The sequence below is a fragment of the Paramormyrops kingsleyae genome, chromosome 12 (assembly GCF_048594095.1).
Source record: "Paramormyrops kingsleyae isolate MSU_618 chromosome 12, PKINGS_0.4, whole genome shotgun sequence".
NCBI classification, from domain to species: domain Eukaryota; kingdom Metazoa; phylum Chordata; class Actinopteri; order Osteoglossiformes; family Mormyridae; genus Paramormyrops; species Paramormyrops kingsleyae.
Window position 1 is genome coordinate 28,055,789 of NC_132808.1, and position 17,037 is coordinate 28,072,825.

The following is a 17,037-nucleotide window of genomic DNA, read 5'->3' on the forward strand; positions in this document are numbered from 1 at the left end:
TATTGGGTAGGCTCCTGCCTTCCTAGGGTGAATCTCAATACCAAGAACACAATGATTGTACTTGTGGTCTTGGCAAAACTGGTCTTGCTAACTTGCCTTCTAAGAATGACCTTGGACCTTGGAGTGAATCATGGGATTGATCTTGTTTGGCGAAGATGGAACCAATGTAGGGAACCATCCACTGTCCCAATGGCCATTGATTATTTTATGGACTGTTTTGATCTTGTGTGTGTGTCCTGGAGAACTGCTGATCAATTCTCAGACCCTCAGCCAATTTAATTGCTTTAGGAGGAATGTGGGAATTCCTTTGTTCCACCAGGTAATAAGATCCTCCACCTTGGTGGGTTTAGTCTTACTTTCTGTATTTCTCTTATGTGAGAACATACTGCTTTAAGGTTGAGAGTATTGTGCCTGTCATATTGTGACCATTCAAATGAGAACAAACATGGGAGTATGTGTCCCTGATGTTAGTCTGAGGTAAATACCTCCTGTGTTGGTGTGAGTTAGCGAGTGTAGGATGCATCTCTGTCTTGAGGCAGCCAGGCCTTGTCACTGGAATTTGGCTGCAGGGTTCTGGCCGCCCAGTGGGGGTGAGGTGTGCTTTTTGATGTAGTGATCGGGTGATTTGGGTCCAGTCTTGTCGGAGCCCATGGACCTTTGCCTTAGGACACTGGGTGGAACATTACAGGCTTTTCAGAGGTCAGACCGGCGGGGCCTGCGGCCTTACACTTTGGGGTGGAACAAGACTCTGTACTTGTGTTCTTAGTAGTGAAACTGGTCTTTGGCAATGGAAGATGATGTAAAACGGGTACACGAGAACACAAGTACAGTCAAATACACATACTGGGACTCACCCCTAAATGGACTATACTGCTGTGTGTGTGTATTATGTTTATATTACATTGTCGGGACCAAATGTTCCCCACAAGGTAATAAAAACCTGTTATTTTGACATTGTGGGGACCATTTTTCAGGGGCACTACACTGCGGCATTGGGACTCACATAGACCACAGGATGGACTCCCCCTGTTGGACACAGTGTCCCTGTCACTACACTGGGGCTCTGGAATCCACACAGACCACAGGATGGGCTCCCCCTGTTGGCCACAGTGTCCCTGTCACTGCACTGGGGCATTGGGATCCACACAGACCACAGGATGGGCTCCCCCTGTTGGCCACAGTGTCCCTGTCACTGCACTGGGGCATTGGGATCCACACAGACCACAGGATGGGCTCCCCCTGTTGGCCACAGTGTCCCTGTCACTGCACTGGGGCATTGGGATCCACACAGACCACAGGTTGGGCTCCCCCTGCTGGCCACAGTGTCCCTGTCACTACACTGGGGCATTGGGATCCACACAGACCACAGGATGGGCTCCCCCTGTTGGCCACAGTGTCCCTGTCACTGCACTGGGGCATTGTGATCCACACAGACCACAGGATGGGCTCCCCCTGTTGGCCACAGTATCCCTGTCACTGCACTGGGGCATTGTGATCCACACAGACCACAGGATGGGCTCCCCCTGCTGGCCACAGTGTCCCTGTCACTACACTGGGGCATTGGGATCCACACAGACCACAGGTTGGGCTCCCCCTGTTAACCACAGTGTCCCTGTCACTGTACTGGGGCATTGGGATCCACACAGACCACAGGATGGGCTCCCCCTGCTGGCCACAGTGTCCCTGTCACTACACTGGGGCACTGGAATCCATACAGACCACAGGATGGGCTCCCCCTGCTGGCCACAGTGTCCCTGTCACTACACTGGGGCATTGGGATCCACACAGACCACAGGATGGGCTCCCCCTGCTGGCCACAGTGTCCCTGTCACTACACTGGGGCATTGGGATCCACACAGACCACAGGATGGGCTCCCCCTGTTGGCCACAGTGTCCCTGTCACTGCACTGGGGCATTGTGATCCACACAGACCACAGGATGGGCTCCCCCTGTTGGCCACAGTATCCCTGTCACTGCACTGGGGCATTGTGATCCACACAGACCACAGGATGGGCTCCCCCTGCTGGCCACAGTGTCCCTGTCACTACACTGGGGCATTGGGATCCACACAGACCACAGGTTGGGCTCCCCCTGTTAACCACAGTGTCCCTGTCACTGTACTGGGGCATTGGGATCCACACAGACCACAGGATGGGCTCCCCCTGCTGGCCACAGTGTCCCTGTCACTACACTGGGGCACTGGAATCCATACAGACCACAGGATGGGCTCCCCCTGCTGGCCACAGTGTCCCTGTCACTACACTGGGGCATTGGGACCCACACAGACCACAGGATGGGCTCCCCCTGCTGGCCACAGTATCCCTGTCACAACACTGGGGCTTTGGGACCCACACAGACCACAGGATGGGCTCCCCCTGCTGGCCACAGTGTCCCTGTCACTACACTGGGGCATTGGGACCCACTTAGACCTCAGGATGGGCTCCCCCTGCTGGCCACAGTGTCCCTGTCACTACACTGGGGCATTGGGACCCACACAGACCACAGGATGGGCTCCCCCTGCTGGCCACAGTATCCCTGTCACAACACTGGGGCTTTGGGACCCACACAGACCACAGGATGGGCTACCCCTTGTTGGCCACAGTGTCCCTGTCACTACACTGGGGCTTTGGGACCCACACAGACCACAAGATGGGCTCCCCCTTGTTGACCACAGTGTCCCTGTCACTACACTGGGGCTTTCGGACCCACACAGACCACAGGATGGGCTCCCCCTTGTTGACCACAGTGTCCCTGTCACTACACTGGGGCATTGGGATCCATACAGACCACAGGATGGGCTCCCCCTGCTGGCCACAGTGTCCCTGTCACTACACTGGGGCATTGGGACCCACTTAGACCACAAGATGGGCTCCCCCTTGTTGACCACAGTGTCCCTGTCACTACACTGGGGCTTTCGGACCCACACAGACCACAGGATGGGCTCCCCCTTGTTGACCACAGTGTCCCTGTCACTACACTGGGGCATTGGGATCCATACAGACCACAGGATGGGCTCCCCCTGCTGGCCACAGTGCCCCTGTCACTACACTGGGGCATTGGGACCCACTTAGACCACAGGATGGGCTCCCCCTGCTGGCCACAGTGTCCCTGTCACTACACTGGGGCATTGGGACCCACACAGACCACAAGATGGGCTCCCCCTGCTGGCCACAGTGTCCCTGTCACTACACTGGGGCTTTGGGACCCACACAGACCACAGGATGGGCTCCCCTTTGTTGGCCACAGTGTCCCTGTCACTACACTGGGGCTTTGGGACCCACACAGACCACAGGATGGGCTCCCCCTTGTTGACCACAGTGTCCCTGTCACTACACTGGGGCTTTGGGACCCACACAGACCACAAGATGGGCTCCCCCTTGTTGACCACAGTGTCCCTGTCACTACACTGGGGCATTGGGACCCACTTAGACCACAGGATGGGCTCCCCCTGCTGGCCACAGTGTCCCTGTCACTACACTGGGGCTTTGGGACCCACACAGACCACAAGATGGGCTCCCCCTTGTTGACCACAGTGTCCCTGTCACTACACTGGGGCATTGGGACCCACACAGACCACAAGATGGGCTCCCCCTTGTTGGACACAGTGTCCCTGTCACTACACTGGGGCATTGGGACCCACACAGACCACAAGATGGGCTCCCCCTTGTTGACCACAGTGTCCCTGTCACTACACTGGGGCATTGGGACCCACACAGACCACAGGATGGGCTCCCCCTGCTGGCCACAGTGTCCCTGTCACTACACTGGGGCTTTGGGACCCACACAGACCACAGGATGGGCTCCCCCTGCTGGCCACAGTGTCCCTGTCACTACACTGGGGCTTTGGGACCCACACAGACCACAGGATGGGCTCCCCCTGCTGGCCACACCAACACCTATTCCAGCAGCAACTCAGCTTTCCTAGTTGGTCTCCCATCCAAGTCCTGGCCAGGCCTGCTTAGCCCCAGCTGGGTTACTTCAGCAGCCTCCGATATGCACTGTGTACTGGCCAGTAAAGCTTGGCTTCACATTTTCATTTTGATACGATGCGTAAGAGCTCCTTCATCCTGCACGTTGCTGCATGGCCTTGGCATGACTGGCACACACCCAGGGCCGTGCCCGGCTCCTGACGTTCAGTGGGATACCGTACAGTCAGCACCACGTTGTAACGTTTCAGCCAGCAACACACCGCATTTACAAGGGTGATCCCTTAACGTCATAATGGAGCCGAATAATTCCTACCACCTAGTGACATCATAGCTATGACAACGGCGTAGCACGATGCATCATGGGTTGGTGCCGATGCTGCTGCAAACAAACCTGCTGCATTGCTTGTCGTTTAAAAGTACGGAACATACAATTATGTGCAGCAGGGTTTCTCAACCCGGTCCTCGGGGACCAGCAGCCGGTCCATGTTTTTGCTCTCTCCCAATTCCCTGCCAATTGGGAGAGAGCAAAAACGTGGACCGTCTGGTGGTCCCCGAGGACCGGGTTGAGAAACCTTGATGTACAGTACATAATGCTTCATAATGATAACTAAACTTACTGATTTATGTATGTAGTATGTTGTACTTATAATCGTTACTTTAGAGTGTACTCTTTCTACTGATAAAAATGTTTACTGTAACCTCTGTATGTAGAAGGCTACACCATCTACATTTGTGTAAGTGTGCTCACTGATATTCGCCCCAACGACGAAATCGCCTAAAAATGCATTTCTCAGAACGCATCCACATCGTTAAGAGATGCACAACTGCACATAGCAGGGTTGTTTTGTCTTATAAACTGCCCCTGAATAGAGTTCTTCAGACCTAGGTCACCTTTCTTAGTCACTAATTAACCCAGCCACCCAGTGCAAAAGTTATGGTTTGACTTTGCAATAATGACTTTTGGAAAAATGCACAGCAGTTGGGTTTCAGTTTAATGGCAGTTAGATTATCCTGCACGTTTTAAGTAAAGAAGGTTATTGAATCCTGCATGGTTCATGGTTCTATTAAGTCTAATTCTTTGGCAATAAAACTGAAATAAATCACTTCTGGTATTATGGAGATGACAGAAAACTAGTTAAAATATGAATGAGAGACCATTTAACTGTGAAGGTAAAATGGTGTGAAAGAGATGCATTCTGGAATCACTCAGCTTTTCCTGGGAGACGATCCATAAGTCATTCAGCTATGAAAATATTGTGTGCGTGATTAAACTAAACAAAAATGTTATTTGGAAAATGTGAATGGCGGCCTATTTAATGAAAAACGATAATGAGAATTAAACAAAAAAACATTAAAACATTTTCCTGTATAATTTGGAAAGCAGAAGCAAATGTTAAATGTTACATTTTTTATGGAAAGTGCTCAGAATTTTAAGAACATAGAATATTATTACAGACCTTCACACATCATAATGAAAGTAGTCTGTGTCATCGTTCCGGGAACTGGAGTGGGAAAAAATCAAGATGTATGTTAACTAAACCTGGTGGCTGTTTTGAACTGTTTTGAATGAAACTTCATATTTCAAAAGACTGACCTGATATGATTCACCTCTTTCAGATAATAAGTGAAGGACGTCTGTGACGTATGAATGTGCCAAGCACAGCTGTTTGCTGGCTTCCCAGTGAAGGCTCCAGGTTTTGTTAATCAAAACAGGAAAATGTCCATTTTCCTCACCAGAAATGCATGAAATGCCTATCAAAATTCAACTGTAAAAGCAGGTGTATTGCTGCGTTCATGGTTTCCCTTCGAGGAATCGCGCTGTGCTGTGTAATTCTGCGTTCATGGTTTCCCTTCGAGGCATCGCGCTGTGCTGTGTAATGCTGTTTCACGCAGATTCACTTCAGTCTCTCTGTGGGCCAGCAAATGGATTTAGCATAACACAAGTCATCCCTCCATTTCTGAAAAACAGGGCAGCACTGTGAATATTTAAGGCTGGGATGCCCACCATTCATCAAACGGACTGAATTATAAAATACAGTATTTTTTAAAATTGTATAACTGTGGCATGCCAATAAATCTCATAAATAAATAATTATAATATATTAAAGGTTATGTAACAAAGAAAGTCAACTGAAAAAATAATTCTCAGCATCTGCAGATACACAGAGACACTGAAAATGTATATTGTAGCTGTAATCTCGGGATTCCTTTACAGTGACCACGTTTGAACACCTGTTTTAGCTTAATTTCTGCCCCTTCTCTGCTGCCTCGGGGCCAACATACCACATGTAAGTGGCCACAGCACACAGCACTAAATGCTGAAAGTGCAGTGCAGAGCAGCAGACAACTCTGCGTGCAGACAGGGGTTCCCGGCGCGGTGCAGTGAGCGAGCCAAATGTCACACCAGCAGGCTAATGAGGTTTTATACAGCTCCGGTCCTGTTCAAAGGTCTCGTGTTAAAGAAAATCTTTGACTTCTCACGGTGCATCGCATTAAGCGAATTGCCACTCCTGTCGGTTTATTTAATGTCCATTATGGAGGTTCCCAGTGAGCCACTGCGCTGTGCAGTCAGATCAAAGCCAAACGCAGCATATTAATGGAAGCTGTGCAGCAAATGGACCTTCGGCGACGCATGTCAGGACACTGCAGTGAAGGTTAGGGTCCAACAGGGTTTTGGATTCTGATCTTTCTCAGGGAGAAGATGTTTTTCGGCACCAGCTGGTGCCTGATTTATTGGTAGGAAACTGTACAATGAAAGTGATGTGTTGTTACCCACTATACCTAAAATGATCAGTATTTTTGCATATAAAAAAGTGACTCATATTATGAGTGACATGGGACGAGCTGGTGTTGGCTGTAGACAGTCATCTCTATTTACTACCTTCCTTTTGCACTACAACCAACGAGATCGATATTCCATCTCAGTGTATGAGCCATGCATCATATAGCTGAAGGTTACAATAAAAATACTTTGAGCTGAGGTTCCAGATGTAGTCTATAATGGCCATATACTTCAGTGTATATATGCATGGACATACATACACATGGTGGAGATACACAAAGAAAGAAGCAAATAGGAAGGAGCAACTATCACGCATTAACAGGAATGAGTAGAAATGACTGGATAAGAGCTTGTGCTACTAAGTGATGAGTATTTATAAAGGCACCATGTGAGGTTTAAGGAGGCAATTATGCAAATGCGGGTATGGAGGTGCAGTGACTTCTTAGCTGGTCAATGTCCTGATAGCAATCTGGAAGGAGCTGCTCCTGAATGGCTTTTAATAGCAGGGATCTGAGTCATCTGCCGTGTGGGAGCAGCTGGAGCTGGTCGGGGTCAGTGTGCGAGGGGTTGGAGGGGATCTCATTGGAGGCGATCTCATTGGAGGGGATATCATTGGAGGCAATCTCAATGGAGGCGATCTCATTGGAGGCAATCTCAATGGAGGCGATCTCATTGGAGGCGATCTCAATGGAGGCAATCTGAATGGAGGCGATCTCATTGGAGGGGATATCATTGGAGGGGATATCATTGGAGGTGATCTCATTGGAGGTGATCTCATTGGAGGCAATCTGAATGGAGGCGATCTCATTGGAGGCGATCTCAATGGAGCCGATCACATTGGATGTGATCGCATTGGAGGAGATCTCAATGGAGGCGATCTCAATGGAAGCGATCTTACTGGAGGCGATCTCAATGGAAGCGATCTCAATGGAGGCGATCTCATTGGAGGTGATCTCATTGGAGGCGATCTCAATGGAGGCGATCTCATTGGAAGCGATCTTACTGGAGGCGATCTCAATGGAAGCGATCTCAATGGAGGCGATCTCATTGGAGGCGATCTCAATGGAGGCGATCTCATTGGAGGTAATCTCATTGGAGGTGATCTCATTGGAGGTGAGATGGATGTAGAGGGAGGGGAGGTCAGCGCCACAGTCACAGAAACCTTGGAAATAATGGGCCCAGGTCTGGTGCTCTGCGCTGCCTTACAGAGTATAATGTTTGGATGCTCTAGATGATGGAGAATCTGATCAGCAGGGATGGGTTGGCTTTGAATTTTACTGTCTGAGGAAGTACTGTGTCTGTAGTACTTTTCTTCCAGATGATATAATCCATGCTGGAGTGTCATTTCAGAGAGCTGCGAATGAGTCTTCCCAGGAATCTGAATGGGAGCGTAAAGGGTTTCTGTAGTGCTGAGTAGGAGGTTATTACCATCGCACCAGGTGACCACTCTGTCCACATCCAGCCGGTACTGTGGTTTGGTGCCGTCCTGTTCCATTGGGCCCTTGAGCGAGGCCCTTAACCCTGAAGGGGTTGGCTGACCCTACATGTATGTATCTGGGCAGAGATGTTTGATTATTTTGAGAGAGTTCTCCCAGGGTGTGAGGCTACCAGGAAGTACAGGAACAGTGCCCTGCCTCACAGTGATCCAGTGCTGACAGACTAATGTCCACATGTATGGAAGCCCAAAATCCAGTGGAGAGATAAACTGGTTTTCCAACCTGCCCAGAAGACAATAATACTGTGAAACAATGTTTGAAAGGATCCAAGGGGCAGATATATAAATTTCCGTCACTTTGTCATTAACTGTTTGTCTTTGCTTTATTGAGTTTGGCTATAAAGGAAATCAGTTCCTGCAATTCTTCTCATGTACGTAGAATATAAGCTGTTTCTCAATATGCATACTTGGCCATTCTCGTGTTCTCTCATACCCGTTTTACATCATCTTCCATTGCAAAGGACCAGTTCCAATACTCAAAAACAGATGTACAGAGGACAGTAAAAATCCGCGGATGTCAGTCTTGCCCCGTTTCGAATAACAACTATACATCAGTTGCATCCTTGCCAAATGAGACAAATCCCATGATTCATTACGCCCCAAGTTCATTCATGTGAGGCAAGTTAGCAAGACCGGTCTTGCCAAGACCACAAGTATGATCTGTGCGTTCTTAGTATTGAGATTCACCCATAAACCATGGTAACTGGTTCAGGACAATAAAACGATGAACAGAGTTTGCTGATTCGGTGCCTGACAGGAACAATCGCATGCAGATCTGGCTGTAATTTAGGACCAGAGCAGAAAAACAGTGGCTGTAATAAATCTATCATGTGGCTTCCTGTCTGTTCAGGATGTACGATGTGGCTTCCTGTCTGTTCAGGATGTACGATGTGGCTTCCTGTCTGTTCAGGATGTACGATGTGGCTTCCTGTCTGATCAGGATGTACGATGTGGCTTCCTGTCTGATCAGGATGTACGATGTGCCCATCTCTGTGGTTTTGTGGGTGCTTTTCCATGTCTTCCTATGTTTATTTGGGGGTCTCTCGTGTTCTGATAGATACATACAGCTGAAAGACAAGCGCAGTTCAGCTAGATTTACCCTAAACTGTCCTTAATGTGTGTGTGTCTTGTGATGGAATGACATCCTGTCCATGGTGTCTCCTACTGATTGTGTTGATACCCCTTTGGACAAGCAGATTTGGGAGAACAGGCTGGACAAATGAACATGACTTCCTAGGGATCATGGGAGATGCAGACACACCTTAAAGCTTCTGATGGATTTGTGCAGGCTGCTCTATTTAGTGCTCGTTCATGGCCGCATGAAGACAGCCTCCCCACCAAGTGGGAGAATGTCATCCCCAGGAGTGAGCACCAATCTGCTGCGGTCATACGCAAGTCCCTCAGAGAGCTGGACGGTGATCCATCACCCGGTAAGTAACACGTTGACGCGAAATTATCAGGTATTATTAAAACAGCTGCATTAACTTTGAGCAACGGATAAACCAAGGGATCTGGCTTAAAAACAACAACACCAATAATAACAGTAGTAGTAGTATCGCACTCATTCATGGTACTTTGTTCCTTGTGCGAAACAAATGATTAATCGCGAAGTACACGCATTCAAGCCGCTGAATTACGATCGAGTGACAGACAGCACACTTGTCACTTTATATGACACTTCTATGTAATTATAGCAAAAGAAAAAAGCTTTTGATCGGTGGACATTTCATCAGTGCATTAACTGGGGCGCTCAGAGGCGGTGTGGGCGCGCCTGTCACTCAGCCTCCGCTCTCCATAAACTTGGTGGCTTTTTGCTGCTCAGCCAGTATCTCCGGGATGCGGGGATGCAGGCTGCTGGTGGCGGGAGCCTCGGAGGAAAGGCGCATTTCGGGCGGATTGCAACGCCATCAGACGCCCTGTAGCTCTTAACTCCAGCTACAGTGGAACATGCTTTGCTAAACAGTCCTGGCGATAGGTGAGTATAAATACCTCCCAGTTTGTCCGTCTGAGCGTTCGCGTTGATTGAAATTAACGATGATAATGCAATGAACAATCAACACGCGCATTCCTCCTCATCATTATCATCCTCATCATCAGTGCCGTCATTGTAATCGTTTTTGAAAACATTAATTTCTTATTCCTCATCATTGATGTTTATTTTGATGGACGCCTTCTGAAATGTATAAGCAGGTAGGGGTATACAGGTTACAGTAAATCCCGGTAAATCTCACCCTAACTTATAACAGGTGTATAAATATTAAACTGCTTTTTTTTTTTTTTTTTTTTGCTTTCTGCGCTCAAAGCGTTAGGCGGCTGACCGTAATGAGGGGCGTGTGTTACACTCTACGTAAATTATGTAGTTTAAAATGCAAGTTTATATGGACATATCTGAGCCTGAACTTTATTATAATTTTCCCGTATGAATTTCACAAAGCAGCTCTTAAATTTTAAGCACAAATCCTTGTTACATAAATGCTTAAAATTTTATGGGGCATGCACGATTGTTATTCATTTAAAATACACAAATTTACAGACACGACTTGCTCAGAAATCTGTTATTCAAATTTCTATGTCCGTTCAGCATCCAACGACTCAAATTTATTTCCGCTTCAATCTTTTGTAATTACAAGATCGCGCAATGGGTCGTATTAAAACGATGCTAAATCACCTTTATAAATGCCATAAATCCTCTTTTATCACTTTGCATGTACGATCGATAATTACTAACGAAACGCGCGCTATTAACTTTTTTCACGTTGTGTAGGCCTATTAGGACAGCTCAAATTGTATATTAGTGAGGCACATATCTTAAGCAGTGCCTGATTCTCTCTAAATAAATCACTTAGGGTTCATTTTAATCCCGAACACAGTTTAATCCAATAAATAATAATGGGCTGCAAGTTATAATAGGCACAAAAATCCTCAAAGAGTTGAGGTGCTATCAAACTTATTATTGAGCAGAGTTGTACCTAGTCAGACGCGTGGTGACTCACCTGTGTTTCCAGGTTGTGTGGGCTGCGTGCCTAAGGCCAGCCAATGGAGCCCGAGAGCCAGGCCAACGTCACCCAAGACGACCTTTTTGGGTCGGACACAAATTCCAGCAAGTGCTGCTCGTCCACGTCATCGGTGCTGAGCGAGGGCGCCCTGGAGGACAGCACGAAGCTCGTGGGAGTGCAGGTGGTGCTCATCCTAGCCTACAGCACCATCATCCTGCTGGGGGTCGTCGGAAACTCCCTGGTCATCTACGTGGTCTACAAGTTCAAGACGCTGCGCACGGTCACTAACTTTTTCATAGCTAACCTGGCGGTGGCCGATCTGCTGGTGAACACGCTGTGTTTACCGTTCACCCTGGTTTACACCCTCCTGGAAGAATGGAAGTTCGGACAGGTCCTGTGCTTCATGCTGCCCTACGCCCAGGGTCTGGCAGTGCACGTTTCCACGGTAACCTTGAACGTCATAGCCTTAGACCGACACAGGTGCATAGTGTATCACCTGGAGACCAAGATGTCCAAGGAGATGTGCTTTGTGGTGATCGGCATAACGTGGACCATCAGCGCCGTGCTGGCCAGTCCGCTGGCCATTTTCCGGGAATACACCACATTCGACTTCTCGCCGGATCAGTCCATCCAGGTGTGTACGGAGAAGTGGCCCGGGAGCAACAGGGACGGCACCGTCTACAGCATCTCCGCGGTCATCCTGCAGTACGTGCTCCCCCTGTCAATCATCTCCTTCGCCTACGTACGCATCTGGAGCAAACTCAAGAATCACGTCAGCCCGGGGGCGAGGAACGACCGGCACCACAGGCGGAAGAAGACCACCAAGATGCTGGTCACCATGGTGGTGGTCTTTGCAGTCAGCTGGCTGCCTTTCCACGCCTTCCAGTTGGCTACCGACATCGACAGCAGCGTGCTGGACATGAAGGACTTCAAGCTGCTCTACACGATGTTCCACATCATAGCCATGTGCTCCACCTTCGCCAACCCCATCCTTTACGGCTGGATGAACAACAACTACAGGGCGGCTTTCACAGCGGTGTTCAAATGCGAGCGCAGACTCCGCTCTGTCCAGCAGGAGGCGCACAGCAGAGTCCATGCCAAAGGGCCACCAGAGTCACAAGACCCGAACTTAAATGCTACAAATGTTTAAACGTATGGCTTGAATTCTGCTGAATGATATTTTTGCCACTGTAAATTCCTTTGGATGCACGATGTATTGGCTTGCTGTGGTGCTTCGCTCTCTCCTGCTTTACCGTGTATATATGGTTTGGTCACTGCTGTGAAATTAATGTACATGTTCAAATCTAGTGTGTAAATGTGCAAAAACAATCGCAAACCATGCAAAATGATTCTCCGAATAAAACGATATTATTTTGAATGTGTTTTCCCATCTGGTGCGTATCAGTCAACCAGTAATAAAAACGCACTTGAAAAGAGCAGGAATTCAGAGCAGAACTAGAAGAGAGTGCAAAATGTATTTCTGCAAATGCTATTCTGGACTGTACTTGAAATTCTTACTAAGTTACAGTTAATTTATAATTTCAACCTCTTCCAGTCCATTCCATGTGGCCCATAATATATAATGAATTGTTCGATGACTCTTATTTGAAGTAATTATGTCTAATGATTTCTCCATCCCGGCTTTACAATAATGCAATTCAGAACTGCAGATAACGGGTCGAAAAAAGAAAAATGACATCACACCGTGAAAATGTATAGAATGCCTAATGTACATTTAGAACAATTTTCCTATTAAAATGTGGCAACCGTGAAGCATTAGCCATCATTGACGAGGATTCCAGCTTTTAGCCTAAATAATGAATAAATAGCCTGATGCATAATAAATCACTGTTAGTTTGGGAGAACACATTATCAAGGATACAGAGGAAATTGGAGGGCAATATTGAATTATACAAATATATCCGACAAGAGAAGGCATCGATTCAGTTTAGGTAATATCCACAGTAATTATAAAAAGACATGCACTTTTTCCATTTAAATTGGTATTAAAGATTAAAATCTTAGCAAGTTTCATTAATCTAACCTGTGGTTTTAATTTGGGAGCAGGAACCCTGCCGTAACCTGAGTTACCTTAAATAACCTAATTGCAAATGTAACTGTTTTGCAAAATTAACCAAGTGTTCTCAACTGTCTATAGCGAGTCAGCTTCATGAATGCTGCTGCGTACTTTGAAATGTTTACACATTAAATATCTCAAGCCACACAGCAAATCTTTTGTTTGTTATAGAATAGAATAATGATATTGATCCCCGTGGGGAAATGGTCTTTTCGCTTGTCCCATCTTGCTCTCCCTGAGACACACAGACGCAAGTGCAGCACAAGTCTGGGGTCACGGCCTGGGGTTAGGCATTTGTCTGCTGCCCCAGGGGCAATTAGGGGCCTCGCCCAAGGGCCCGCAGCAGCATCAGAGCCCTAATCCACTGAGCCCCACACTGCTCCAACAGGCGTTTAATAAAATAATACAATAATATTATTTTTCTTAGGTATATAATTAAATATACACTTTAAAATGTTAATTGCGTGATACTAATCAAATTGTTTTGCATCCACTTTATAATGATGTTGAAAAAGAATTGAAATAGTTTTGTTTTATGTAGGTCGTTAAGGGTTTATTAGTAATTATTCCGTTAATCATAAGAGTGTAAACGGTGACGTAGTGATGCACCAGGATCCACAGAGGTGGACGGCTACAGCCCACAGGGAGCTGAGAGTCTCCCCGGAGGTCCGAGGGGACGGATCCAAGCTTGAGTGCTGAATCTGGACATCCCAGGGCGGCAGGCGCATGCTAATCCCAAAGTGCTCAGATAAATGGGGGGGGGGGGGGGGCAAGAGGCAGCAGCCGGGGTGCCAGCCCCCCCTCGCCGAGAGCGAAGGATGGTGCAAAAGATGCTTTGGATAAAAGGGCCCGGTCTCGTTCAGTTAATGGAACTGCCCAGACGATGTGGCTCTTTGATGCGGGACCAGGTTCTGGCCTGGGATTCATGCATTAAATCCATCAATCACTTAAAAAATCATTTTTTGGCTGGTAAATCTCACTTTTAAAATAATTTGTTCGGCTACCATAAATTAGAGGTGAAGGACTACATGGTCAGTAGAGGTTAATTCCTCTTTGGGTCGGGTCACATAATGGTGTTAAATGGACTCTGACCTAATGAACTAAATGAGCGAGGAAAATTAGATAATAATTTATGGGTGAGTCACGGAATGCAGAGCCCGTGAGTTTCAGGACATTAATACAGTGTAAGGATGTGTGGCAGTTTGCTTTGCGCTTAATTGTGAGCTACTTACCATTCCAGACGCAGATTTTCCCACGCTTTTCTCGCACTTCAATGCAGGTGGGACTGTGCTTGAATCTTCTAAGTAACTTAAAAGCAGACAGATGGCTCCTGTATAATAGTACCTGCATCTAACCATCACTTTCTTTAACCCGGTGTGTCAGTGGAAATTTTTGCCGATTCATCCCAGAGAGCATTTCTGAGGTCAGGCACTGGTGTTGAACACGAAGGTCTGGCTCGCAATCTCCGTTCTAGTTCATCCCAAAGGTGTTTGATGGGGTTGAGGTCAGGGCTCTGTGTGGGCCGGTCAAGTTCCTCCACACCAAATTCACCCGGCCACGTCTTTATGGACCTTGTTTGCCTGACTGCACTGCTTGGTGCTTGATTTTATACACCTTCAGCAATGGGTCAGAATGAAACACCGGAATTCAGTCATTAACTGGTCGTGTCCCAATATGTTTGTCCATATTCTGTATATACAGCTGAGAGCGATGCTTGGGTCCAAGCACAGGAGGGGGGGGGCGATTATCGGGGGGGGGGGGGGGGGGCGATGCTTAAGGGCCGATAAGGGTGGGATTCGAGTCAGTCACCTTCTGCTCACAGGCGCAGAGACCTCATGTGCTGTCCCACCCGCTGCACCCCCCCTTACAGGAGTATTTAAGGGTAAGATCCACATTACAGGCTTATTACTGGCTTATAACTGGTTTAGGCGTTTTGAGGGGTCACGGGGTCAGGCCTGAAGCCTATCCCAGGAGCGCCTGAACGGTATTCCAGTCCACACTCACCGAGAACCCCCCCCCGCCACCGCCTCAGGACAGTGGCCAGGCAGGAGCTTACTCATTAGCTCTACATATTCTGCCGGCTTCTTCCAGATGCTGCAGAGTAAATATGGCCGCCACCACATCAATTAGGGGAGCGTCTGGGAGCCATGTCAAGACGCAGGAGGTGCGTGTCTGTGTTCATGATACCTGGCATGAGCCAGTCCGCTCATTCGTTTGCTGGGGCTGTCTACATGCAGACCTCTATTGCCACAGACAGCCATTACAGGAAGCGTGGCGTAATTCATACGCAGAGCAGGGCACCGAGAACATGTCGGTCATACCCCATAACGCCAGAGCTCGTTTAAGGCACTGCGATTCTTCTGGGCGGCTGGATCAGGGGGATATTTTTGTCAGTTGTGGTGCCTCGTTGACCTGGGAGGGGGACGCGCTGTGTGGGTAAGAGAACATTATCCTGTCTATGTCGGTCTCTCTCGACGCACTGTCCAATCAGCCGTTCTGCTTCTCAAAGAAGAATCACATTCAGAAATCATTCAGTCACAATGATGGCTTATTAATATCTCCTTTGATGTTCCCCATTCATCTGCAGACTTATCAGTTTAATTGCAGTGAAACTCTTGCACCATTACGGCCATATTTGTATACATAGTATGAGGCAAACTCTGGGTCAATGGCTGTAAGTTCTGCACTAGAGTGACGAGGCTATTTGTGTTCCTGTATTCATTATTCATGAATCTTTCAAAAGCTTGAGAGAGATCTCCTTCAAGGACTTCGGCAGGGCTCTTCGTCGGATTCTCTTCTCATTTACCCAACCACCACGGTGGAAAATGAAATACACAAAATAATACTTAAAATATTTGCATTACCTGTTAGTGGTGCTATATTGTGCTGCACTATTCACCCATAAACATAATCTGCTCATGAAAGCAGGAATCCATGCTAGCTAACTAAAAGGAACGGCTTTTCAGATATCAAAAAATGTTAAATTAGATAAAAGGTTTATTCACAAGTGATTGAAAACAGATTTTAGAGCTCCATTTTGTCATAGAAGCAAATATGTGCAATTAAAATGGAAAAATATGAAATTCAGAATGGGATGTTTTACATCACGTGAACCTGCACTGGATAAGTGTTTAGAAGATGGATCCATGGAATACTTAACGTATGTTATAACATTACCCTCCTGTGAACATTCACAAAAAGGGATATATTGTACAATAAAAAGTACGATTTTTTTTACTGCAGAATATAGAAATGGATTTAAGAAGGATCTGTGATAGATGATTATACTCTCACTGATGGTGATCTGATTCATTTCAGAGTTAGATTACATCTAGATTCAATGAAAGGAGATGAGGATGGGTGGATGAGGATGATAGACTAGGATGGATGGATGAGGATGATAGATGAGGATGGATAGATGAGGGTGATAGATGAGATGGATGGATAATGATAGATGAGGATGGATGAGGGTTATAGATGAGGATGGATAGATGAGGATGATGAGGGTGATAGATGAGAATGGATGTTTAATGATAGATGAGGATGGTGGATGTATGGATGAGGATGGAAAGATGAGGAAGGATAGGTGAGGATGGATGGATTAGGATGGAAAATAACAATGGTAAGATATGAATGGAAAGATGAAGAAAGGGTTAAAGTTGGCCATGTTCCCCACTGGCTGCCTGTACATGGTGTACTGAGTACCCCGTTAGTGTCACAGACATTACAGATGTGAGAAGATGCTCTTCCTTACGTAG

The 17,037-nt window shown here is 47.3% G+C and overlaps 1 protein-coding gene across 2 annotated transcripts; it reads left to right on the forward strand.

The window, feature by feature from the left end:
- The first annotated feature begins 9,220 nt into the window (after nt 1-9,220).
- On the forward strand, nt 9,221-12,580 carry npy2rl (neuropeptide Y receptor Y2, like). Of its 2 annotated transcripts, XM_023792028.1 has the most exons (3): nt 9,221-9,636; nt 10,029-10,181; nt 11,212-12,580. In XM_023792028.1, exon 3 carries the CDS (start codon nt 11,243-11,245, stop codon nt 12,350-12,352), a length of 1,110 nt encoding a protein of 369 aa, XP_023647796.1. In that variant the 5' UTR covers nt 9,221-9,636; nt 10,029-10,181; nt 11,212-11,242; the 3' UTR covers nt 12,353-12,580. The 2 variants fall into 2 exon arrangements, with proteins under 2 accessions (XP_023647796.1, XP_023647805.1); XM_023792037.1 differs by lacking the exon at nt 9,221-9,636 and having other exon boundaries at nt 10,012-10,181.
- Nucleotides 12,581-17,037: the final 4,457 nt, after the last annotated feature.

Coding starts and splice junctions, on each gene's coding strand:
- npy2rl (XM_023792028.1), top strand. CDS start 11,243: ATGGAGCCCGAGAGCCAGGCCAACGTCACCCAAGACGACCTTTTTGGG.